At 34.4% G+C, this 27773-nt stretch overlaps 1 protein-coding gene across 8 annotated transcripts in view; it reads left to right on the top strand.

Annotated features, from left to right (window-relative positions):
* Cdh8 (cadherin 8) overlaps window positions 1–22963 on the top strand; it is a 334430-nt gene extending 311467 nt beyond the window's left edge. For 4 of the 8 annotated variants that reach the window (XM_057753478.1, XM_057753479.1, XM_057753477.1 and 1 more), the window contains 2 exons: window positions 14675–14926; window positions 16250–21545. In XM_057753478.1, the coding sequence (XP_057609461.1) occupies window positions 14675–14926; window positions 16250–16743 (746 nt within the window). In that variant the 3' untranslated portion in view covers window positions 16744–21545. Of the gene's footprint in view, window positions 1–14674; window positions 14927–16249; window positions 21546–22417 lie in introns of those variants that run through there. The other 4 variants (XM_057753481.1, XM_057753483.1, XM_057753482.1 and 1 more) reach the window with 3 other exon arrangements.
* Window positions 22964–27773: the final 4810 nt, after the last annotated feature.

Consider the following 27773-nt stretch of genomic DNA (forward strand, 5'->3'; position numbering starts at 1 on the left):
TATGGCTAACTAGTGGCTTAGCTCTGCACTCTGATCTTCAGGCAAGATTCATTTGTTAAAACATAAACAAAATATCACTACAGCCTAGTAATAAAATAGGATAAAAACACAATCCTGAATCCTTCTACGTCTGGAAAATAGAATAATATTGCATGTAGAGGACTTCCAAAATAGAAATCCAAAGCTGGTTAAACCTCACATAAGTGTTTAGCAATTAGACTTCTGAAAGAGGAGTATGTTTCCTAAAGTTTTCTCAGTTTATTAAATGTATCTCCTATAATGAAGTACTGTGAAGAATTTGGTTTTGGAGACCTCTGTAGAACTTCCCAGTGCGAGGAAGTAGCACAAGTTTATTGTCAGCTAGGAGAGGCAAGCCTGGGAAATCAAGTATCATTGGAGAATATTTTAAAAGACTCATGCAAAAAAAGAAACCCTTTTATTTAAAAAACGTATTAAAATGAAATCATGCAAGACTCCAAAATGTATTCAGATTTCTTTATAGTGTATAACAATGGGTTTTTTTTTTATCAGATTACATTTTCAATAAAACAGCGTTTGAATGAGTCTGGTGTGATTTCTGCCTCAGTCATAAGGGTGACCTACACAGGTGTCTTTTCTTTCTCCACTCATTTCATTTCTGCTCTCTCGATCTGTAGTTTAACCTATTAATATGTAGGTGAATATAAGTAAGAGCAAATCATTTTGACCTTTAATGTAAAGTCGTTTTTGAATGATCAAAACAGCACTATTTCCAACACTAGAAAGTTTGAATCTTAAGATACAAAAGCACGTGCTGTACTCAGCAGCCTGGGAGGAAGAATAATGTAACCCCTGCATGAATGATAATTTTATCTACATGGCAGCCTTCCATCCCTTTGCCTTTGCTGTATATTAAGACTTCTGCCCAGAGATATATGTTTAGCCAAGCTGTTTTAATATAACATATTCAATTTTAAAATGATTCAAGGACAAACCCTGGACTTTCGGCTCCCTGTAGGATGGCACGTTTTCTTGCATCATTTCCGTTTTCACTAGCTGCTTTCTTACCACTAAACCTGGAAAGAAGGAGTGATGCAGGAAAACTGCTATCAGCTGCTACCCCTGCTGGATTACACAACCCAGAGCATAATAGCTTTCGCAGTGAAGCCTCTGACAGCTTGGGCAAAGCCATTAACTACTGCTAACACCTAAGGGGAGAAATGATTCCCAAGCTTCCTAGATTTTTATACCAACAAAAAGAAACGTTATTCCAAATGCAGAAATCCAGGCCCCATCCTTAGAAGTTCTTACTCAGCTGTTTTAGAAAAAAAAAAAAAAAACATAAGAATGCACATTTTTGACATCCTCGGTTATGTATGTATATATTAATGTAGTAAATGAATATTTTCTTTTAACTTTATTGTGTGAATAATTTGTACATGCACAAGAGAAAATTAGATAAGCTTGGCAAGTGAAGCACCAACATGGACTAGATAGTGAAGGGTCTAAGATATAAGTGTTTGCAAACATACTTGCAAATAGGTGTTAGCTGTGATGGTAGTGTGCGCTTCATTTAAAAATTACTGCAACACAATATGCAAGCTCAGCGTTGGGTACTGCCTTTATTGCATTGCATGTGTGTGACATTGGCTATTTTAAATGTCTCTAGGCATTGCTTTTTATCTGGTCCCATTAGTTACTAAGTCACTTTTATTGACCAATGCCTTTTGTGTATCTATTGAATACGTTAATCCACACCATTTTTTTATCCTTTGCTCATACATAACGCCATGCATGTGATATACCTCTGAACTGTATACTTCAAAACCTTTGTGTTATTACCTCTAATAACAAATTCCTGGAGGAATTTTCAGCTGATTTCTGAGGGATGGTAGGGTTCCTGATACTGATGTTACTGGGTACAATTGGAGAGATGTGCAAGTAACAGTCACAAAGATTGAACTAAAGAGATCTTTGGTTACTGGGAATCATAGAGGCTGATGATATTAATTTCAGTATTTAGAAGTTGAGTATATGATATTGAATAGTCTGATGGACACTTTCAGCATAAAAGTAAAAGAGCCGTACTTTTGGAGTTCGGAAAAAAATAGCCCAGCATTTGAAATTAGATTGTAATACACTTTCAAAAATCCCCAAAGAGATTAGAAAAATACCAAGGAGCATAGACATGGTTATGGGACAAGAGGGTGAAAGCTTCTCTAAGTTTTACCATTTTGACAAGCTAGCTTTTTGTTCTAAGCCAAGCAAAGGAGAATCTCTTCACCAAAGTTCTATTCTCAGTTCAGGGTGAGGACTGAGATTCTAAGAGAGCTCAGAATATAATAGTGGTCATGACCACTGGAGCCAGATGGAAGGACATGGATGACAAATAGAGAGCAGACAACCAAATACAATATGTTTTGTCTAATTGCAGCCTTTTGTTTTCTGGGACAGAATCTTTTCAAGACTAACAATCCTATCTTAGCTTCCCCAAGATTCACTTGTTTGGGTTTTGTTGTTGTTGTTGTTTGTTTGTTTGTTTTGTTTTTTAATAAGAATTGAGTAAACACTATAAAGATTCTTTAGAATACACATATATAACCTGTCTTGTTCAAGTAGTAAAGATAATGATCTCAAAGGATCTTACAATTCAAAAAGCAGACAATGCCTATTCTATTATATTGCACATAGCTTGGTAGGTTATGGGCAGAGGCTTTTCTCTGTTGATGAGCTCTTGTACGAACTTGGTGCTGAATTATTGAGAATGAAATTAATTGAATGTATCAATGTATCTTTGAAAAATATTAATATGGAACTTGCTTAGGAAAAATAGATAATAGATTAATATCATTTGTAAGGTTTGCCTGGAAAATCACCATGTGTCTTGTGTTCATATGTGCAAATGTACATTTCTACATGTTCTGTAGGAGAACAGATAAGAGGAACAAACAAAAAGTGATGATTTAATGGACAGTTGACATTTTTCAAATCAAAACAAGTTATTTGGGTAGCAATTCAGCTCAGGTACTTCTGATTTCTCTCATATTCTATGCTCACGTCTAGCAATTACATTTTCAACATGGTGGGCACAATGTCTGCTTCACTTAAGCAGTAGCACATTTAAACTGGCTATTTTAAAGCAAATCTCACGATGGTCCTTTGTAAATTTTTTTGTCATCTCTAGGGATGTTCCAGTATTAAACAAATTCATCTATGATTTCTAGTTTCTTACTATCTTCAGGTGTTTACGCACCACACAAAGGTAGAAAAACCAATCTGCTGATGACAGGTTTCTAATAGCGTGGCATTTAACATTTTATTTCCTGGAACCTTCACAGTAAATACCTGGATATTGTTTATTTCCAATTTCTCTAAGAGGCTGGTATCCTAAAATGCAATTTTTATTACTCTTTCCAGATCTGCTGATATTTATAAAAGCTTTAAAATTCCCACTCAAGCAAAATGAAAAGTGATCCTTGAAATATTTTTCACTTTGGTGTGTCAGATATGCCTATGTCTCTTTTAGAATGTTGGGTAACAGTGGTCTTATACTTGATAACACAGATCCTGAAATAGAATAAGTCTACCCTTCTTCTGAGTATGAAGGGATCTGTAAAAGGTACATGGGGTATCTGGGTAAGAAAGAGCATGCTGTTTTAGTGCAGGCGGGAAACCAGTACAATCAACAACACCACAGCAGTGCCACTGAATGCCCATGGACACCGGAGTTTGTGGTTCCTGTATTCTTCCATGGCATCCCAAAGGTTCACTGGTTCAAAATGTAGTTAATGTTATTTTATAATATGTGATTTTGTTTTCCTATGTGAATATGGTAAACTGTATAATGTCATCTTAAGGTACAGCATTCTCTGTTGGATATAGTTTTTGCCGTTGTTTGCTACTTATTTTTATTTTGTATGTTTATGTGTTTGTGCATGTATGTACAAGAACCTGTTTATTATGTATATGTAAAGATTGGAGACTGGTGTCAAATGTCTTCCTCAATTGTTATTTGTATGTGTCTTTGTCTCCATGTCTTTCTGTCTTTTTATCTCTCTGTCTTTCTGACTGTCTCTCTCTCTCCCTTTGTGTGTGTGTGTGTGTGGGTGTGTATACCTGTCTGTGCATGCCCATTTAACTGCACAACAGGACAGAAGGAGGTCTAAGGAGAACATGTTGGAACCAGTTCTCTCTATGTCGTTTCCAGAGATTAAGCTCAAATCGGCAGGCCTGGCAATAAATGCCTTTACTTGTTGAGCCATATCATAGGGACCATCCATCTTAATTTTTTCAGACAAGGTTTTTCACCAAGCTTGGAGTTCACTGATTTGCCAAAACTCTCTGGCCAGAAAAGACAGGAAGATCTGTCCTGTCTTTTCTGGTCAATGACTAGTTCTGGGCCCTTGCAGTCTTACACCAGCTTTGTGCGGAGGATCCCGTCTCAGTTCCTAACACTTTGACATCAAATACTTTGCAAAACAAGCTATCTTTCCATCCCTGGATATCTGTGTATCATTTAAAAAAATCATATACTTTCATCCACCAAAGACCTTGGCCACTTCTTTTTCTCCCTCATTTATGGGGATAGCAGCTGAGAAAGAAAAGCTTCTGTCTTGCTCTTTCTTATTTATTCTTGTTCTTGCTTTTTAAATAAAACATTTTTAAGAACTCTCTTCACCTATCTTTTAGACAAGTCTTGTTAAAAGGGGACAAAAATATTGCAGAAAATACATTGAACTTGATTATACTTCTCAGATTTCAGATGAGAATCCTTGAACAAGCCACTTTATCTTTAAAAATCCTCCTTGTTTGTACAATAGGAGGAGTTCCATATCAATTCCTGTCCCATAGCAGTAAATTATACACAGATTTAGAAAAGAGTCAGTTTTATTCATTATATAGAGATACCTTAAACTTGAGGAATAAAAGAACAGAGTGTTGTTTGGTTGGTTTGGTTAGAGTTCTGTGAGACATTTGAAAACAATTATCTGATAGGCTCATGGTACCTCCATAGGCAAGGAGAGAATCTTTCCCCATCTCTTCTATCTTCCGTTGCTGGAGGCAGTCCGTGGCTTAGAGTCAAATCATACCATCTCTGCCTCAGGTATTTTTTTGTTGTTGTTGTTGCTTGTTTTTCTCTATGTCAAATTCCAATCTTCCTCACTCTTGCAAAGACATGCATTAAAGGACTAAAGTCCCATTGAGTAATGCCACATGAGCCATAATTTCAAGATTTTAAGTCAGTGAACTACAAAATCTCTTTTCCAAGTAAGATCACATTCCTAGGGTCTGTGGATTAGGGGTTCGCATGATTGTGTGGGGAATCAGCAATAATAGCACTAAATTAATGTTCTACTCACCAGAATGAGAACATGAAGAAGACTTACTTGTTGATGGACTCTATAAAGTAGTCCCACACTAGCTCAGAATTAAGTATAATGAAGGGTTCTTTATTTAGGGTAGTGCTCTGCACAAGTGGAGAACAGAAACCGAATTCAGCAGCAGAGAGAGAGTACCTGAACTTTAAGGCTGCATTTATAGTGTAAGAGACCACACCCAAGTGGGCTTAAAGGCTACTGACTGATGGAGTTTCCATAGCAAATACTGAAACCAAGATAATAAAGAAAGCAAGCAGCATCTTTTCTGGACATCATTTCACCAAACACTATTCTCATATGATGTAAAAACACTTCATATTAACACTTAGTAATAGGGAATCTATTTTTTTTTTAGAAAGAAATCCTTAAAACCTGCTTGTGTTTCTGTGACCTACTATCTATACATTTCCATTGCCAAATGACAACTTGCTAGATATTTATAGAGCCTTGGAGCTGGAGGAACTGTGATGCAGAAAGAGCTCCAAGTGTGTTTTCCTATGTTAAAAAAGTGCTAATTCATTCAATGTGTAATTGTAGACTGTTGACTAAACATTACACTTAGTGTTAATCTAGGAGATTCTACAAAGATCCCAGATGATTTTCTCTTTTGAAAGCCATTCAGATCAATGTTTTATGACAGGATGTCTTTTATTATTAAAGATGATAATATTTGATAATGAGTCAGCATGTCGCCATTGAGATGATAGATTGCAGGTGGCAGAATGGATGATTTAAAAGAAAAGATATGGAGAGACAGCACAAAGTTAGACAACAGTCTAATTGCATATCTTATAATACACAGCTATTTGTGGAAGATGGTATACACACATGCATTTAACAAGCTTTGTATACGGTTATAATGGTGCAAGAGAAGACTGGCTTTACTAAAAATTTATTTTTTATGAACTCATTACTATGAAACAATGTCCACAAGGACTATGTTTGAAGTCTGAAAATGTGTATAAGGTATACATGACACATTTTCTTGAGAACCTTAAGTATTAGAAACCGTGTTTGTGCATCCTTTCACTATGCTGAGCAGTCATAGATCCAGCAGTCACTCTTGCTTTCCCTGGTGTTGATCAATAAATTGCAGTTATAACAGTGATAAAAACGTAATTAAAACTCTCACACTTACTTCCTAAACTCCGTGCCAATTTTAATGTGAGTTGGCCTTATGACTGGTTTCATTCCTCTTGAATTGACCAACAGAATTTGAATTAAATTTGCAAGTCAAGTATTAAAAAAAAAACACGGTGTCTACTGATTATCTCTTCAACCATTTACTTTGTAATAAATAGTTGCCTGGCAAGAGTCTTCTTTAATTCTGGCTCTTTTATTATTTTTTGTCTTACTTGCATATAAAAGACAAAGAAAGAAGTATTAACTCCATGGTTTTATATGAATGAAACCTGGACCAAAGTCATAGTTTGGTATTAGGACCACCACATATGAACTTCACTGAAGCCATTAGAGAAATAGGATCTGCTTGCTGTTGTGTTATCTAAAATTATAGACTGTGTACAAAATATTGGCAGAAATAATAATGGACGCTTTTACTAAAAATGCAAGGGCCCAGCTGGAAGATATCAAGGGACAAGAGAGGAAGGAATAAAGGAAGGAAGGAAAGAGGGAGAGATATAAAGGGAGGGGAAGAGAGGGGGAAGTTAAAATTTTGAGATAAACTGTACAAAATTTTTACATAATTATTTAGAAAAGCAAGAAAAAAATTAAAAAATACCCAAATATACATTGTTTCTCCCCTTAAATGAGATTTCATTTTTATAGCATGAATTTTTGCATGATTACAACAGGGTCTTAGTCGGCTCTTGAAATTTAATAAATATACTGCAAACTGATGGTTTCAGCAATAGAAATTAATTTCTTAGAGACAAGAAGACTAAATTAGATTCTGGTGAAGGTTTCATCTTGATGCCTCTTCTCTTGACATATAGGAAACTACTACCCACAGGTTTCCATGATAGTTGTTCTGTGTGAGTGCAGAAAGCAGGGAATAGAGACTGCCAGCTCTTCAGCCTCTCTCCTATCAGCTTATCCTGGATGAGCACCTCATCAAATATTGTGGTTCCATCAGTCTCTGCATGTCCCCATACAGGAACAGTGTTGGTTTCAATGCAGGAATCTGAGAGACACAAGTTCAGTAATGCCACAACAAATGTAGCTATTACTAAAGTTAAAAAAAAATGAGAATATTACCTTCTGTGAAGAATATCCTTTGGATTCCCAATTTTGAGTGACAAAATATTATCAATAATCATGAGGAAAATACTTTGGGGCTGTTAAACATAGGCTCCTGACTAAATGGAGGACAAAGGTTTCCATTTTAACAAGGAAAGGGAAATCCATGGAACACCGATTTTACATGATGGCTTTTTCAGTACTTAGGCTGGATCTTCGCTGAGATCTCTTGCTTGCACCTATACTTTCTCAGCTTATTGCTCACTTTCTATGATATAAAGCACTCTCAAAGAAAGATTTATAAGCTATCAGTCTTTCAAATTTCCATATGCAATCATAGGCTGTATATGCTTCCCAATAGTTTGAAATTGAACTATGTCTTTGATTTATTTTAGCCACATATAACTTCCTTCTTATCAAGCCATATGAAGAGAAATAAATGAGAATATAACTTATGATTGCTTAGTCATTTATTTATCTAACAAATATTTGCTGAACACTTATTATGCATTTAAATTGACTATTTGTTGCTTGGAGGTTTCATTTATTTCATATCTGCAGTGTCTATCAAATCTCCATTACTCTATCATTTTTTTATAATAGTGTTCTGCTGAAAATGCAAACTATATTATTGGAGATGCAGCCACTAAATTTTCTATAGACATTTGGAAAAAATAGTTCAAAAATAATATTTAAATATTAAGGGAATAATATTTAGACAAAAAATAAAACAAAAGTTATTCACTGCTTAAACTATGGATCAGGAGAAGTAAGAAAATTATCTGTCAAAATAATAGTATGAAAGCTTTAGTAAAGGAAGAAATTTGGCTCAAAGCATAGAAGGAGAGGTAAAGTGTAGAAAATGAAGGAGGGTCATGATGGCCCAGAGAGACGGAAACTGGGAAAAGTCTTGGACATGTAAGTCACATAGGGGAAAATAAATCTCTATGCTATTATAGAAGCAGAAGTATAAAAGCTAAGTCTCTTTGTTTATATCCATAACTTTATCAAGAGAATGTTACTAATATAACAAAAGAGATATATACGGTGTATAAATTTATGATTATAAAATTATAAATTTAGACATTAATGTAGAAAATGTACATGTGGGTAAAGTTCTGTATTCCTATATTTATATTAATATGTCTATATCCATATGTATAAATATACCTGAATGTATTTTCAGAGATGCTATAACATTCATTTTTATTAATATAATATCGCAAATTTTTCACTAACAAAAATTCTCTGATGGACAGACTTATTGATTCCTGCAAAATGTTTCATTTCTTTACTATTTGGAAATAGATTTTAGTTTTAATTAATCAGATATTAAATTAGTTAAAACTAAAGTGATTGCAAAGAAAATGGGCTGAACAAGGGGACTGACGGCATGATAAATCATGGAAAAGTAAATTATGAATACTGAAGCTAAAATACTTTCTTGATTTGTTTCTAGAATTTGAAATAGTATTTATACAAAGACATAACTGGTTTATGCTGTCCAAAACACCTAAAGTCTATGTATTTGAAAATAACTAATATTTATCTTGTCCTTATAATTTATTCATGGCATACACCTGTCTTTCTAGACTAAGGTAGGCAAAACACAATATTTATACCATTTTAATATTAATTTATTTTAAGCATGTCTGTTCTTATTCATCCACGTTACTCTCTACTAAACTATTTTCTTCATTGATCAATTCTAAAGAAAAATGACATAAATAGAAGCAAGATTTTAAAAATATCCTCCTTGGCATCATGTTCATAGAGCACTGCAAAACAATAAACAACTGAAAACCCCTTATTGAAAGAAATATGTGTAATATAAATATTGACTACATCACTAAATGAAGGCATCAGAGAGCCAAGGAGTGTGCAGCTCACATGTACTTTCTAAGCTAGTTGCCATCCAGTTGGGGATTAGCTCCACATAGAAAATTCTATATCCTAAATAGATAAAAGTCAAAATAGCTCTATCTTTTAAATAATGCTGTTGTCAAATATTTAATTTCAAAAATGTAAGGAAAGGAAAGAGATCATGTGGTATATGCACATGAGTTCCAGTTATTGTGTCTTTTGTCTTATGTGTTTTCTAGTTTATAATATATTCCTGATTCCTCTAATACATCAGTACCAAGAATAGTCTAACATTTATACTACTCAAAATAATTAGATAAATGCCAAAAATACTGTAAGTGGCAACAGAAGTCAAAATAGAGCAGACTAAGAAGAAAAAACCACAAGATTATACAATATTAAAATACAAGCAATCCAAAGCTTTCCAGTAATTCCATAGTCAATTGAAGCCAACTTAAAACAAATGCATAGTCCTGTGTCAAGACCTTCCTCTATTATTAGAAAAATAAAACAAAACATAAGGGAAACTAAAAAGAAAGAGGAACATGAATACATCAAATGAATAAACCAACAACAGGGAAATATCTTCCATAAATAACACCAGCCATTTCCTCAACTACTTCAAGTCAGGTCTTTCCTTTAAAATCAGAACAAGGTACAGGGGCCAATGCAATTTCTTCTACTCACAATACTCTTGGGAATATGACTGATATAAGATAAATAAAAATTAATTTGAACCAAATACTACTTGAGAATGAATGAAACCTTGTCATTAAGACAACATATGACTAGGTATCAATTGCCAAAATGTGAAAAGATTTGATTTTCTCTTCAATATTTCATTAATTTACTCTCTATTTCTTCAATTTTTTATACTTTTTACCATTCTAAGATGACTCTGCTCTTCTTTTCTGATGTCTAGGTGTGAAAAAAAGTTATTATTTTGAGATATTTATGATTTCTTGATATAGTCAAGCAGAGTTTTACTTTCACACATGTTTGAGTTTTAGCCTATGCCTTTTTCTTTGTTGAATATTTACTTATACATGCATACATATGCTGATGTATCATATATTCTAATTCTCTAATACCTTTTCTTGACCATCTGGATATTGAACTCCATACTATTTAACTTCCACAAATTTTCAAACCTTAATTACTTTCTTAATGATTTCTAATTCCATATAGTGAGATCATACTTTGGAGTGGCTGAAGAACCTTCGTTGTGTCGTTTCTATTATGTCACAATTACTTTGTGCTTTAGACAATTTCTAATGCTGAATGTGCCCAATACACTTGAGTAAAATATTTATTCTTCAGTTGTTAAGTGGAATGCTCGTGTACTTCTGGTGTGAAAAATTTGACATTTTACCATTGCTAAAGTTTTCTTTATTATTGAAAGAAGAATATTGTAGTATTTCACTCTAGTTTTGTATTTTTAAATGTGATAAGTACAACTTATTAAATATATAGTATTTGATGTAATTCTTTCAAAACAGTTAAGACATATAAGCAAAAATTATGTGCTTGCACTGTCTTTTAAAATTACATGATAATCTTCACTGATCTTCCTTATTTTTAACCTGCATTTGAATTACCATTTGCAAATTTTGCTTTTAGTATATAGAATACTTTTTTTCAGTAAATACTGGTAACAAATTTAATCCTTTTGATATGTGATAATAGCTCAGTCTCTGTCTGTCTGTTTCTGTCTCTCTGTTTTTCCCTGTCGGTCTCTCTCTTGTCTGTTTCTCTCTCTATCTCTCTGTCGCTGTCATCTCTCTCTCTCTCTCTCTCTCTCTCTCTCTCTCTCTCTCTCTCTCTCACACACACACACACACACACAAACCCTTTATGCACACGTGTGCAAGCACACACACAAAACAGATTTTGGAGAGAGCTTAGCTAAATTTCCTGTAATTACTAGTTTTTTATGTGTTTAATTTATTATGTGTATGAAAATTTTGCTATTAATGGCTGAATAGTTTCTTTCCATATCACCGTACGGAGTTTTCCATCACTTTCAAGTTTTATATGAGTTTCAAGTTTTATATGAGTTTCAAGTTTTATATGAGTTTTCCATCACTTTCAAGATTTTGTCACTTTCCAAGTTTTGAATATGATGCGTTTATTTCTTTCTTTATGTTTAAATATATATGTTTTTTATTTACTTCTTTTCTTCAGAACCATCTTGTGAGTCTTACAATGTCATATCCTTTTATAATTTTCATAAGTATCCAGGAGCTCTGCCTGCTTCTATACTACAAAAGATTGTCTAATAACAGTTATATTTTTTTAAATTAAAAGAAAAGTGATTAAGTTTGTTGAAAATAAAAGCAATTGACAAAGCAGTTACATTTTATACAACTGCAATAGTTTATTGACAATATGATTTTACAATATAACTAAATTTATAAATATTTACTATAGCAATAATATGCATTATAAAACAAAAATAATAAAACAAGACAAAGATAGGATGTTGCTTGTATCTAATATGGTTTTATTAACATATGATATAATAAATAAGATAAATCATGATTTGGTAAAGACTAATAGCCTTAAAGTTATCAAGGCTCTCCAAATTCCTCTATATTATATAAGATCTATTTCAGTTTTCATACATTTTTACCAAAGTTATTAAAAGAATTCTCACGGAGACTGGCATTCTGCATCTATATTTGTCAGAGAACAGCAAATAGACAATAATAGCTCAATTTCGTACAGAAGCACATGGTAGAAGAGAAATTTCAAAGTTTAGTATAATACTTTCATATTAATAAAGGATGCCAGAAGTGCAAAATTGAAAATGATAACAAGGTTTAAATACAATAGAAATTCCTGAAGTGGTGTGAGTCCAGTGTATTTGACTTTTGAGAGACTAATCAGTATCAGTGTGAAAAGGAGAACTTAGACAATAATTTATTTCTAGGAAATCAATTATCTGTGTGGAAAAATGAAAATTCCAAATTATATCATAAAATGAAAGGGGAATAATACCCAAAGCAACCTTAATTAATTAAAGCATATGTGTGTGTGCATAAAATATCAAACATTAAGAATTATAATATTAAAGTTAATAAATTTAATAAAAGAAAAGCTCAATGTAAGTTTATAATAAATTCCTACAGGAACATTTCTAAATTGTTATTTTATATTTAGATATATTTCATAGTGATTATTTAATTTAGTTAGCTGAAAATAAACTTAAGTATATCAATAATACATTCAAAATTTTTTTTAAAAAAAATAGAATAATTTGGTATTGCCTAGGGCTTGGAGGTAAAACCCAGAGAACAGAACTCCTGTACTTCCCTTATGCAATAATTTCATGCATCTAGAAAGGACAACACAAATGCAAATTCTAGAGTTAGTACAGAAATACAAGTGGCAGTGAATATTAGATTCTCCATGGCTTCACAGAACAACAAGTCATGGCTTTGGTCTGCAAGTATCATTTCTGCTGCAGCTTCAATTATCCCTGTAGATACATTAAAGGAGACTATGTAGCAATACTTTCTCATATAAATAATGTCAGCCACCAAAAGACAATCACCAAGAGAAAAAGCCTCAGTGCAATTTTATTAATTTTATATGATGAAAACAATTTGTATCTCAAGTTATGAACTACAGGACATGAAGCCATCTGACAAATATTTCCTGTGCTAATTCATGGTGCTCCGACTTGTCATGCACTTTCTGAAAATTCAAAACAACCATAGATTCTGATCTGTGATGAGAAAACGAGATCCTGCTTTTAATTGACTGGTATTTCCTTCTAGGTCATGGAAAAAAAGATTACCGGATCATTTGGTATATCACTACTTAACTCTAGTAGAAAACCTTTTTGCTGTGCAAATTGCTATATAATGAGACACGACCAAAAGAAATTTAGAAAAAAAATTATTAACTCAGAGTGACTTTTCTGTTTGACTACTTACTACTAAAGCATTATAGGCCTGCTTATATCTTAAACAAAATAAAATTACACATAATTATGCATCTATTTTGGAGAATAATTTCCATTTTTCTATGAAATTCTAATAGAGGTTATTATATGGTACGATTCAACATAATAAAGCCATTTGAATAAAATCATCGTCCATTTATTTGACTGTTTTAGAAATCAGTAGCACACTCATGACCAGAAATTAGACAGCTTTGGAATCATAGACAATATCATTTAGTGAAATAATGAATTAACCAAGCATTCTGCTGTCTGTGAGTTTGTCAATATTGGAAAATTTCCCGATTGAAATAGTGATTTTGTCCAAATAATATTAACACAGCAACTAAAGTTTCTTTATTTTGACTGGAATACAATTGCGAGATAATCACATTCTCATTTTGAATATTGATGTGTCTTTTATTGATTAAAATAAAAGAACCGACAAAATGTAAATAATGTGACTATCATTCTCCTGATGATGAGGAACAATTGAAGTGTCCATTGCTAGGGTGAAGTAATAATGACTCTACAAACAGTATGGAACTAGTAACTTCTCACGAACTAATTTTAGTTCAAGCTGAAATCACAACATCACATATTACTTAAATGCTCACAGTTACAGCTTCACATAGCCAATGCCAATCTTCATATAACTAATGCAAAATTGAATTCCTGCTTTTACTTCCAATTTCCTTGCCTATATAACAACGTACATAAAGAACTCTATAGAAGTTTAATATTTATGGTTGAGCTCCTTCAACTGACAGAAATATGGCTTTTATTATCTCAAGATAAATGCTTCAGGGCATCCTGGCTGTTGTCTAGGTAGCATGTTATTCAATAAAGTTAGCTTTGTGTGTTCATATTTCCATCCAATCTGTCTTTCAATACAGAGTTTCTCAAGTAGACCTTTTCAATATAGCAATGTTCTACCTAATTAACTTCCATAATTTCATTATAAACTTATGTACATATCTATGGGAGATGGTGTAACATGGGCCTCCTGAAAAACTCCTTGAAGATTGTTTTAATAAAATATGCTTTCCATTTACAAAAAAAAAATTAGCTCTTACTATCTCATCACTGCGATCCATTCATACACTATGTTTTGCTGTGGATATTTTGGTCTGTGTCAACTGGTAAAATTGGAAGAGGTAAAGAAGGAGAGACTGTGATTGGCCCTTTTGTCATTTGAAGTAGTTGAAAGGTTCACAGGATCTGTAGCCCAGAAAAAAAAAAAAACAAGTACTATTTTGGTGTATGTTTTGAAATGGTGCAAGTAACTGTCACTTCCACTTTTTTCTAGATAACTCCCTGAGCATTTTGGCAAAGCATAATGGATTCAACCGGCAGAAGCAAGAAGTCTACCTTTTACCTATAGTGATCAGTGACAGTGGGAATCCCCCTCTGAGCAGCACCAGTACCTTAACTATCCGGGTCTGTGGCTGTAGCAATGATGGTGTGGTCCAGTCATGCAATGTTGAAGCTTATGTCCTTCCTATTGGACTCAGTATGGGAGCCTTAATTGCCATACTAGCATGCATCATTTTGCTGCTAGGTGGGTATCGCCTTCATAGGTTCAAGTCATTACTGGCTATAAATAAAGATATCAAGCTCTGGGATGTAGTTAACATTCTTTAGGGGAAGAAGGACTCTCAAAGTCAGAAGCTATTATGTGAGAAAGAGTAGTGAAAACTTGGCTTTGTTTGACAGGAGTTTTAGTGCCTTTTTCAACCCATCACAAGCATGGCAATAGGATTGGGAATCCTGCTCCCTACACTCATCCTAACACCAGTTAAATCACCGGTTGCAAATGACTTTATTACAGCAGGCCGTTCTCCTTTATCCACATTACCATTGAATATAAGCAATGCATGGACTAGGAAATTGCATCATTAGATCTCATAGTTCAGTGAGATACAAAGATATATATATTCAAAAATATGCTCTCATTCAAACAACAATCTATTTTATAGATATTTTCATTGATATAAGTTAAAATTACAAAAAAAATGAATGCAAACTGAGAGAAAAGGTCTATTACCTTTCCATTAAAAATTCTCAATATGGAAGTAAGAATAAGCCTTAACAGTGAAATCATTCCTATTAGCCAGCACTTGGGAGAAAGTGGAGATTCTGGGGTTCCAGGCTATCTTGGGCCACACGTTAAGACTCTGTGGCCCAATAACACATAATCTGTACCTTTATTTCTAAAAAAATATCAAAGGGAATTATCTTTATCTTGAAAAACAAACTGTCTTAAGGATTGTGTCAGTTCATGATTTGTTTGGCTGGTCAACTACTTTGATAATACTTGTTTCTCTTGTCCTACATTGGGACAACCTTTCTAGATAGGGGATTGTCAATTATCATTGAATATAAGACATTATCTATCTAGAAATCTATACATTGTATGAAAGTAACACATCATTTAATTGGAGAATATCTTACATATTATAATATCATTGTGACCATAACTCAGTGACTGAGTGCTTTAAAGTATGTAGAACACCCGAGTTTTCATTACTGCTATCAGCAGCAACACCACCATAAAAAAGAATTTTTCAAATACCATGCATACTACATATAAGAAACACGACCAGAAACCAAGAATAGAGAATAGTTCACACAATATACTAACATGTTACTCATGCTGCGAATGTTATTTTCTATATTGTTTAGCTTGATTTGGCATTAAAGATTTTGGCAGTCTGGGTGTGAGCATGACTGACTAGTTTAGCACTAGCCTCAAGGCCCAGGATTGAAAAGGTTGTAAACAGGAGCTTTTTAACAAGCTCTTCTCCCCCATCATCTATTCTGCTTTGATTGTGGCAGGAAATGCTTTTTGACTGATTGTGATTTGGTATTTTTTTTCTTACAGTCATTGTGGTCCTGTTCGTTACCCTGAGGCGGCATAAAAATGAGCCATTAATTATCAAAGACGACGAAGATGTTCGAGAAAACATCATCCGCTACGATGATGAAGGAGGCGGCGAGGAGGATACAGAGGCTTTTGACATTGCAACTTTGCAAAATCCAGATGGAATTAATGGATTTTTACCCCGTAAGGATATTAAACCAGATTTGCAGTTTATGCCAAGGCAAGGGCTTGCTCCAGTTCCAAATGGTGTTGATGTCGATGAATTTATAAATGTAAGGCTGCATGAGGCAGATAATGACCCCACGGCCCCACCATATGACTCCATTCAGATTTATGGCTATGAAGGCCGAGGGTCTGTGGCTGGCTCCCTCAGCTCCTTGGAGTCCACCACATCAGACTCAGACCAGAATTTTGACTACCTCAGTGACTGGGGTCCCCGCTTTAAGAGACTGGGCGAACTCTACTCTGTTGGTGAAAGTGACAAAGAAACCTGACAGTGGATTATATAAACTATCAATGGAACTGAGCATTCTGTAATATTCTAGGGTCACTCCCCTTAGATACAACAAATGTGGCTATTTGTTTTAGAGGCAAGTTTAGCACCAATCATCTATAAACTCAACCACATTTTAATGTTGAACCAAAAAAATAATAAAAATAAAAAGTATATGTTAGGAGGTTATAAATCTTGTGGAGTGTGAATTAAGTATGTGGAGTGTCTAGAAGTCTTTGAATATTTGATATTTAACTGACTGCCTCAGTCAGTGATTGGGATCCTAGTTAACCATTAGAGAATTGCTTAAGAGGAAAAAAAAAACAAAATTAAAAGGTGCTTTATTAGAAAAAAATGGACCTGCAAGGATTCTGCTGCTGATATGTGTCTTCTGCAAGGATTTTTATGAGTGCAAATGGTTTTTTTCCCCTTCACCAATAAGGATCCCGTCACAAATGATAAAGCAATACTTTGGTCCGCTGTACGTTAAGACTTTGTGGAGTTTGGGGAGGCCTCCTAGATTATATGGTACGGTGACCACACGTTGTACATAAATGTTGGCCCCACTCACCAGAGACTGAATAGCATCTTTAAATATTGTGTCGAGCCTTAAAATATTCACATGTTCGTAATCCATTCCAGGGTGGGGAATGCCAACTGAAAGGTGGGAGGAGAGAAATGCCATTCAAACAGGCTGTGTCTAGAAGCAGAAATCCTGGTTCCCTCCACCTCATCTTCTTCCACAAGGACACAGAGATAAACTCTATTCCACAGTGGACCACATCAGAGACAGATGCTTTTATTGCTAGCGTGTGAATTTATTTGTTTAATCCTCAAAATAAATATTTTATTGATGTCCAATAATGCTCTTATTTATTAAGGTTGGTAATCTATAGATTAAGGGATTATATGGGGAGAACTAAATTATATCCATTAATAATCCTTTAGATTGTTTTATATTAATATCTATACAATGAATGTTTAATACATGTACATTTTGATGAGCTAAGTATGGCAGGCAATATTATCAAGGGGAGAGGTAATAGTCTCTTTAGAGTAGAAAGTGATATTGTGACTGATAATAACAGGAACAGCATTTCCCAGAGAAACTTTTGGACTGTTTTCTATTTTCTTCATAATCCTAGTATTTGGTGTTTTTACTACAAGCACAAACATCTGAAAGTATATTGATTCCTGTGAATATTTAAACTCTAGACTTTTAGATACTTCCATAATGCCCCACCCAATAAAAATGCTTCAAGTTGTCCTCCCCCAACGAATTTAAAGCAGGAACTGATTTGTACATAATTTTACTGCTTATGTTTTCTTACACTTCTGTCCCTGGTCATGGTGATGCGCAGAATGTGTTAGACTACAAAAACCGAGCAGCGCTAGAAGGTGTGAGCATATTTAGTTTGTAATGCAAACCTGCCATGTAGGAGTAGAAAATGTATGATACAACTCAAGTATTACATGCAGATCATTTTACTTTTATACTTTGCTTTAATGCAATATTGTTTATTTACTCCATGTGTTGTATTCAGAGAAACTCCTGTATTGTTTCCTACTTTGTGAAATATATTTTTATAAATACCTTTGTTGTCATCATTTTGTCCAGCTACGTGAAGATCACTTGACAAAACTATTGACTCTAACTAAAATTCCAAATTGTGTGATCAAATCACAGTGTGGGGGTACTTTTAGTTTTAAGAGTATTTTAATAAAAAGCAGAGACGAGAAATGGATTGCTATTGATCCCATAGCAAGAAAATATCAGAGACATAAAAATAAATGTTGTACCTAAAAAACAGTCAAGTATGTTTTGGGGGCTGCTGGAGGTAGAGGCTAGGGTGGAGTTAGCAGAAAGGGTAAAAGAACAAGAAGACAATTGTGCATAGGAAAAGGCTACAAATACAAGTCCAAACTGTGAAGAAATGAAGGGACAGAAGAACAGGATTTGGAGAGAGAACATAGATGACACTGCAGATTTAAAAACCACTCTTTTCGAGATCCTTAGAGGATCCATTAGAACAAGATCTGTGGGCTTTTGTCATCTGCTACTTCAGTACCTAGTCTGGGCTAAAGAAAACATGGATTGCGCTTGGAGATGGAGGTCCGTTTCTGGAAGCTGTCTCCATCATGACAGAAACAAACTGACTAAATATTCAACTAAAGTTTAATAGTTTTCCAAGGGCTTACCATCTCCTCATTGTTCCCTATTGCCTGATCACAATCCTTTTCTATACTTATCTCAGTGGCTACTGAAAACTTTTCATGAAGTCAGAAGGAGTCTACTGTGACTTTTGTATATACCAGATTAACAAGAGTCATAAAACTGTTAATATCAGCTATAGTAACAATAAAAAGTCAGTTCCAAGCTCTCACATTGTAAACTAAGGTGGAATTGCTTTGTCTTCTCCTTTCACTTCAAACTTATCTCTCTCTCTCTCTCTTTTTTTTTTTAAGAAAACTGTCATGCAGAGGCATATTTAAGTGATATATCACACTATTCTTTAATAGAAATATAAAATCATCATCTTCAGTGTTGGTGGACAAAAGAATAATATTCATCTGATAGTGCTTGTGGGCAGGAGGCAATGTATGCTGAACCAGTTTTCCAAACTTTCCTTTACATTTTAGTTGATCCAGGAAGACATCATGGAAACATGAATTCCATATTAACATTTCCCTCCACTGCCATCCTAGCATTTTGTGATTGAAGTCAATCTAAAGTCTTGATATGCTGGATAAAGTGGAGCTACGTATGGTTATTTTTGAATAATATGGTTTTGCTATGTGAAATATGCTTTTAGAGTATGCTCCATTTAAATTATATTCACAGATCCACAAGCATACAATTAAACAATAACATTTCTTTTAGCAAAACACTTATTAGAATTCCCACATTCAAAATATTACAATGGAGATCAAAAATATTTTATTGAGATTTAAGGATTCCTTCCTTAACTTTTCAAGCAATGCATTTTAACTTTATTATCATTTCATATTTATGAATTTCTTTTGTGCTAGCAATACTGACACATCAAAAGAATCTTCACACGTGTATGTTTATTTTTCAAGTACAATATTGCCTCATTTGACACCCCTTTTGTTGAGTCCATGGTCTTTATGTGTCCTAAGAAGCAGTCTCTTTTACTGATTGCCCAAGAATTCTGTGCCAAATAATATGTTGAAACAAAGTTAGTCCCTCTCTGCTTATTCTACTGCAGGGATCTTGTCTGAGGAACTGAGGTATCCCTGCATGGCTGGAGGCCACACGGGATCAACTCTTGCCTTTACTTTCCCTGTTATATGATCAAACAACTTTTGAATCTCCATACAAACATATTACCAAATATTAGTAAGCCATTCCTAATAAAATTCTCACCATGAGTATAGTCAATATATTTTTAAAATGGTTTATGATAATATGGCTGAAGTACGCTATAAATTATATTCATGTGTTACCTTTCCCACACCAAATTGTGCTATGATACAAACTTTACAGTAAAAATGTTTTGTATCACAAAATTTGGGGTGGTGGTGGCAAGTTTATGTGTGTATGTAACGTGAAAGAAAACTTGGATTCATCAGTATCCCCAGTGAGGCAAGAATCCTCAGAAAGAGACAAATAAGTCTTTTGAGAGTTTGCTTAATCATATGCTTAAAGTAAGACAAGTCTCTGCATGAGACTTAGAAATCTCCTAGGAGCAGCCGACTCCACACTGAGACTCCACAGAGAGCTGAGCTATCTGTATTTTGGAGAAGGGAAGCGGGTGCTGAGAGCTAAGTAGCCAATTACGTTTTATAGCCACATAAGGACTGGAGGCAAGTAGTCCTTTGCAACATGTTGTATTATGCGATCGTTGGCTTTGCAGGGAATCTCACAAATGTATAACCTTCTGATTGCCTTTTTGATTGAAAGTTCCATCTGAGATCAAGGCAGTGCAACCAGTAATAAGATTTCAAAAAATCCCATCACTGGCACTGTTGGAAAGGTTGAGCGTGCCTGAAATCCCATCACTGTCAGTCAAAGAGATAAGGTAACAGTGGGCATCACTATAAAAGCTGCATGAATGCACAATTTAAACATGAACATCAACACAGAAAAGAATGGACACATATTTGTATGAATGTCCATATAGACACATAGATACTCATGTGTATGAATGCATACCATAAGCGTACACACGCAAACACACACACACGAATAAGTTACTTAGGATGATTTATACTAATGTGTTTCATTTCAATAATAATACGCTTCCATGTCACAGTCTCACACACTCCAAAAAAATTTGAAATGATGGTTCTTTGTTTTTCTGACTCTAACCTTGAAGTTGAAAGAAATCTGTCTCGGGGTAAAGGATTTAAATGTGAGTTTTGTTTCTGAACATAATAATAGCTCATAAAGCCTGGGATTAGAATTAAATGCATCTCACTGAGAAGCTGGATTTGGATGCTTTTGTATCATTGTATTTTTGTGGAGATAATAATTGTAGAATATATTTTGTAGGAAATAATTTTCTCTGTTTACTTTTCTTTGATTCCTACTCAGTTTTCTTTGCTAAACAAAGTCCTTTGCATTGTTGCTCAGATGGCCAAAAATGAATAAAATGTTTCCTATCATTGTTGCTCTTGTTTATGAGAATTATGATGTTTTCATTGTCCATCATTAAAGGAGATATTTATTTTGATCATTTTCTGTGTAGTTGACACACAATTATTGATCAGAGTATATCCTTATTATTACTGTATTCCATACAACTATTCTGGATGCCTTCCATAATTACAGAACACATACAATTAAATATCCTACTGCTTCTACAAGAAATTTGTCTACTACATTTACTGAACCTGTACTAGAGCTGTAATTCGGCTACATAGGCGTTATTAAAAAAAGTGTAATGTAATGGTATCTTTGAACTTCCTTGCCCACGTATAAATTGAAGCTAATAGAGCGCATCTAAACTAATCACACTCATTCTTTGTCTGTGGTTAAATAGCATTTAAATCCGGGCTTTCGGAAGACTGTCTGAATAGATTTCCTAGCTTTCCTTAAATGGTCCCAGTTCTAAATATAGTAGGAGCCTTCAAATGGTAAGAAACAAAAAGCAAGTTACCTATTGCTCTATGAAAGGAAGGAACTCAAAGTGCAAAACAAGAAGACTTTCTGAGAGCTCGGCTTTCAAAGATGGAAATTAAGCAATGATTTCAAAGAAGCTATACAGTTTCCACTTACATATTTTTTATATAGAGCAAATATGAGTATCAATGATACCTTTGAAAGCTCAAGGATGAATCCAATTGCACAGAGAATACCTTGAGTATGCCTAAATTATGACATGTGCTGTGAACAACACACACACAAAAATAGATTTTCAGGAATTTATTAAGAGGTTCAGCAACACTAATTTGCAGATCCAATAAATGCAGGAGACAGAAGCTGAACTCTAGTCTTTTGGATCATTTCTATGACAGTGACATTGAGCGTACTTAGCACGAATGCTCTTCTTTTAATGATGGCAGCTTGAGAGGAAGGTACTTCCTGGTCGCATGGGTACTCTCCCTTCCACCTGAGTTACCTGACTCAAGTTGACTCACACCTTGAATACAGGTCTAATCTCTACTTAGCTATTCAAATAGATAATGGATTTCTCTATTGTTATTCACAGATGACAGAAGAGGCTTGCTAAGAGGAATACCAGAGAATGCTGCCTGAAGAAAAGGACTGGGGGCAACAGTGACTTCTAGGAACCAAGAGGCCAGAACTGCAAAAGGAAAGGAGAGGTCCCTACACACACATGTTAGTTCTTTCAGATTTCCTCTGTATGTTCCAAGGTCTCCAGGGCTACTTGGATATAAGCAATATTTTAACAATTACTGTCTAAGGTTGAACTCAGCAATTATGAATCATTGGCTGGGACAACTCTCTGTTTCTATTATATGGTTTCCCTTGAATGTGATTGTCTCTGATACTTTTTTTTTTACAGGGTTTTCTATAATTTGACACCTAAATTTTGAGACCCATGACTTGTTTGTCAAGTTTGACGGTTGGATATGTAGTTCATTGTTAGCAAGTTCATTGTTAGCATTATCAATAATCATTGTTCAAATAAACTTTTAAAATTTCTTCCTAACAAAAGATGTCTTTTCTACCAAACCTGTTCTGGATACAGTCTGTGACAGGGAAAGCATATATGATTAACATATTTCAATGCTTCTCAACAAATGACATTTTGTTGAATAAATTAGTACAGAAGCCAATACATGATGAAGTACTAACCTTCTTTCTACTGTTGGAGATGGTAGGAATGTTCTGAAAAGAAAGAGAAAGTATTCTACAGCCTGAGAATTCATGCATAATATATTATGCGAGGGTGTGCTAAATTGAGTCTTAGAAAAAAATATGCATGTTGTCTCATAGGGCCAGGTTCTGGGGACCTGAAAATTAATGACAAGTCATCAACTTTTCTCATTGGACTTTCCAACATCAAAATTCTCATGTGACAAATTTCTCTCTACCTAGAGAACATAATGTGCTGAGACAATATTCCATTGTTCTAGATGATTAGGATAAAATAAGTATGTGTTTGAAAACTTGGTGACACGGATAAGAAAAAAATATATAAAATAAGAAAAATAGAAAGTGGTGTATACTACATATTAATAAGAATTAATATAAGTCTTAATATTTGAATTAGATTTCTTTGGAAAATTTTTCAGTTGCCTTGTGTTGTAAAAGCGAAGCATAGCAAGAACAGGAGATAGTGATGTCTCAGTGGTTCTCCTACACTAAACCAATGGTAACTCTAATAAATGAAGATGCATATCAACATGGGTGAAGAGAAAAACTGACAAGATGTGAAGAGGTGAGCAAAGACGTCATTACTCACCAGGATGAGCATCTCTGGTTTACTTTATGTGAGTGATCTGAAGGGCAATGGTATGTTCTGACCTCTGACTTGTAGAGCTTTTGGTAGTACCAGGGATCAAACTTAGGGCATCATGCCAAAGACACATGCACTCTAGCACTGAAGTGTAGACCCAGCTTTGGCTTATAATTTGAAAACAGCCACTGAGATTCATGTATGGAAATAAGATTATAAGAGACTGGGATGACAGTGGCACACCCAAATAGGCCTGCTCTAGCCCAAGGACAATCTGGGCTTTAATTAGTGCAGTGCTAATAGATATATAAGAGTAGAATCCAGCTATAAAATTGGTAGTCATAGTGCATACACTTGATGAATAAAGTAAGAAAAGGAGAGATTTTTTTAATACCAAATGTTTAGCCTTGAAAATATAGATACAAGTAACAAAAATTACACAGACTAAACAGGTTGAACAAGCTGTGCATCATATATATATATATATATATATATATATATATATATATATATATGCTTGCATCATATGTGTATGCATATACATGTATATGTGTATACTTACACATATACACTGCATCAGTGGCAGTCTGGAGATAAACACTTGCACAAAAACGAATGAGAAATTCTTATATAACACACTATTATTAGAAAACGTACCCAAATTGTTGTAATTTCATTTCAGTGTAAGTCATATACTCTGTGTGTATAAACATAGCACATAGCATTATTAGTTGCTTGACTCACTGACTGCTATGATGATTGAAGCCAGGACCATGATCCTCTTATGCCAGTGCTTCAATATTGAGATATACCTTCAGCTCTTTCATTTTTAATTTTCAGACATGGTCTCAATAGCTTTCTTGGTGGTTCTGAACTCACTCTGTAGTCCTATAATTTGTGATCCTCTTCCCTACTCTAGCAGGTTTAGATATATGTCTGTTGTAATATAGTTCATCCTAGTAATATTATCTTGCAAAATATTTAATTAGCATAGACAAAAAATCATGTTAACACATTGCTAGATACATTTTGTAAATACTGATGGAACTTATGACCCAAGACATTTTGTAAAACTTTTAGAAAATTAGACAAAAGCCTAAGAAATTTAGTTCACTTTACTTTTAAAATTATATTATGTTATACATATTATATAACTACATTTTAATTATCAAATAATATTATCCTCTTTCCAAATCCTTCCATTTAGCAGTCTTTAATCTTTCAAATTTTCAGATTTGTGGCTTCCTTTTTCACTAATTATCCTAAAAATAGTAAGGTACCCAACTTCAATAGCAAATAAGTAATACAGAATTGTAGAATACATTCCTTTAGGATGGTGAGACAAGAAAAGGTCAAAAGAGTAGTCGAATTCTTAACTACTATCATTGGGCAGGAGGAGAAACATTAAGCTTTGTGGGCATCTAGAAAATACTGGGTGTGATTGTTTGCATACAAAAGAGTTCCACGATAACCCAGAATGTAGTATAACAAAGGTTATTATTTAGAGGTAAACTCGCAGAAAGGGTAGGGATCCACAGTCCTCTGTGTACACTAGAAACTGGAAATGAATACAGCAGCCAAGAGGACTATGCATGATTTTTGTCTACATTTATAGTACATGATACCATGCCCAAAGTAGGCAGGTATCTTAAAGGCTATTGGTGAAGGAGTTCCCATAGAACCTCCCTCTTTAGTCTAAATAAGAAAGTTCTAAGCCTAATATAAAATTATATACAATAAGAACAAGTATCAAGTATTGTGCAGGGAAAGCAAGAGGCAAAAGCATACATAAAAAATAGAATTACAACCAGCATGAACAACATCAAAGAAGATACATATGCTTTCAATAGTTATCCTACCTATCTTAAGAAGTCCAAGTCTTATATTAAAAATAGCCTGGCTAAGTCATGAGAGGGAAGTAACTACAACTATCTAGTCTTCAACGCCATCAAAGACCTGAGAAGGGAAACAATATTACTTGAATAAACAGGAAGTGCTATCAGAAACTTCCAAAAGGTACAAGAAATGACAGAGACAATTGGCTACCTGGGAAATCACTCAAAGTCTCATTTACAATGTTTGGGCAACCAACTTTGGCTAAGGTCTAGAGTAACTAACAGACCATTTTCAGAGGCACAAAAATTTGGGAAAAAAAAGTCATCTTATCCTGTCTTGGTAAGGTTTGACAGTCTTTTTGCTTGTATCCTGTTTGTCCTGTCTGGACACTGCGCATATTGTCAGTGGCTGAGGCAGGGGAAGTTCTGTGCTCAGAGGCCAGCTTTGTGGGAAGAAAACAAGCTCAAGTAGAGTGTCTTTGGAGCTAAACATTCTCTCAGGAATAGATGGGTGCTGCCAGAAGCAATGTGTCTCATGTCAACAGAATCCTTAGTAATTTAAATGACATATACTACAGTTCTTTGAAGTGTTTGAAAATTGCTTATCTATCTGAAATATATCTCTGTACATCTAGAAAACCTAACTAACATGACTATAATGTTTGATTATTACAGATGACTCTCTATTAATCTGTATTTCTTAACTATACATTATATTTTTCAATGAGCTGCACAAGCATAATACATTAAACAAGAGCAGAAATACATATATACAGTGTAGCAAAATCAACTTTGATTTGTGTCAGTAAATCAAAGTCTATACCAATGTAATCATTTCTAGCCGGGCGGTGGTGGCGCACGCCTTTAATCCCAGCACTTGGGAGGCAGAGGCAGGTGGATCTCTGTGAGTTCGAGACCAGCCTGGTCTACAAGAGCTAGTTCCAGGACAGGCTCCAAAGCCACAGAGAAACCCTGTCTCGAAAAACCAAAAAAAAAAAAAAAAAAAAAAAAAATCATTTCTATATATCGTATCCCCCTTATTTATTTATTTGGTTTTTTTTTTAGAAATTGACCATTAATCACTTATAACCAACCCTTTTAGAATAAAAAGAAACACTTATAAAGAATTATTTTGGGAATGTGTGCATAGTTTTCTGAACCTGCTTCCTGCTGTTTGTTTGGCAAAGTATTTTTAGAGGTCCATGGAGACCTTTTTTTTGGGGGGGGGTCTGTTACATCAAATCATATTAGCCAAGAGGGAATCCACAAGTTCTCATCTTTTGTGGAAACAAAAGCAGAGCCTCTTTTTCAAAGTAACATATTCTTAGACTCAATTTTTCAAGGTAAAAAAGTTGTTAACAACAAAAAGCAGGAATATGGCAAGGAAGGAGGATTTTATGCACCCCCATTAACTATCCATGGACAGCATATGTCTTGAGGTTTTTATTGCTGTGAAGAGACACCCATGACACTGGAAACTTTTATAAAGGAAAGCATTCAATTGGGGTGGCTGCTTACAATTCAGATATTTAGTCGATTATTATCATGGTGAGAAGCAAGGCAGCATGTAGGCAGACTTGGTGCTAGAGATGGAGCTTACATCTCCACTCACAAGCAACAAGAAGTGGTTTGAGCATATGTAAGACTTGAAAGTCTGCCTCCACAGTAGCATGCCTTCAACAAGGCCATACCTAAGTCAAGAAAGCCAGATTCGCTAATAAAACTACTCTCTATGAGCTTATAGTGGCCAGTTATACTCAAACTACCCCAGCATTACTATTAAAAAAAAAAACAAAAAAACAAAACCAACTCATCAGTGTCAAAGGAACTGCAATATGCTCTGTCATTTTGTCTATATTAGGAAATATGGGGTAGTATGCCCATATGTTTTATCAAATGCCAATAAATATTGACTATTTAAGTAACTGCATAGATTAAGAAAATCATACTTAAAAACGAAGTGATTATATAAAACCAATATGCTATCCTAATTGTAAAGTTCAAAACTATAACTTATGGGTGAATTGTAGTCAGTTAAAGGTGCTAGAGGGAGTGAAAATATGATGGAACATATTCTTTAATTAATTAATTTATTAATCAATTAATTTGCTTTGTATTCTGACTGCAGTTTTCCTTCCCTTCTGTCCTCCTAGTTCCCCACTTCTTCCCCTATGCTAATCCTTCTCTCTTTCTAACAAGAAAAGTGTAGCCCTCCTATGGATATAGACAAAATATGGCATATCAACCTATAGTACAACTCAGCACCTCTTCTTGTATTAAGGATGGGCAAGGCATCTCAGTATGAG

This window comes from Chionomys nivalis, chromosome 21 (assembly GCF_950005125.1).
Source record: "Chionomys nivalis chromosome 21, mChiNiv1.1, whole genome shotgun sequence".
In the NCBI taxonomy this organism is placed as follows: Eukaryota; Metazoa; Chordata; class Mammalia; order Rodentia; family Cricetidae; genus Chionomys; species Chionomys nivalis.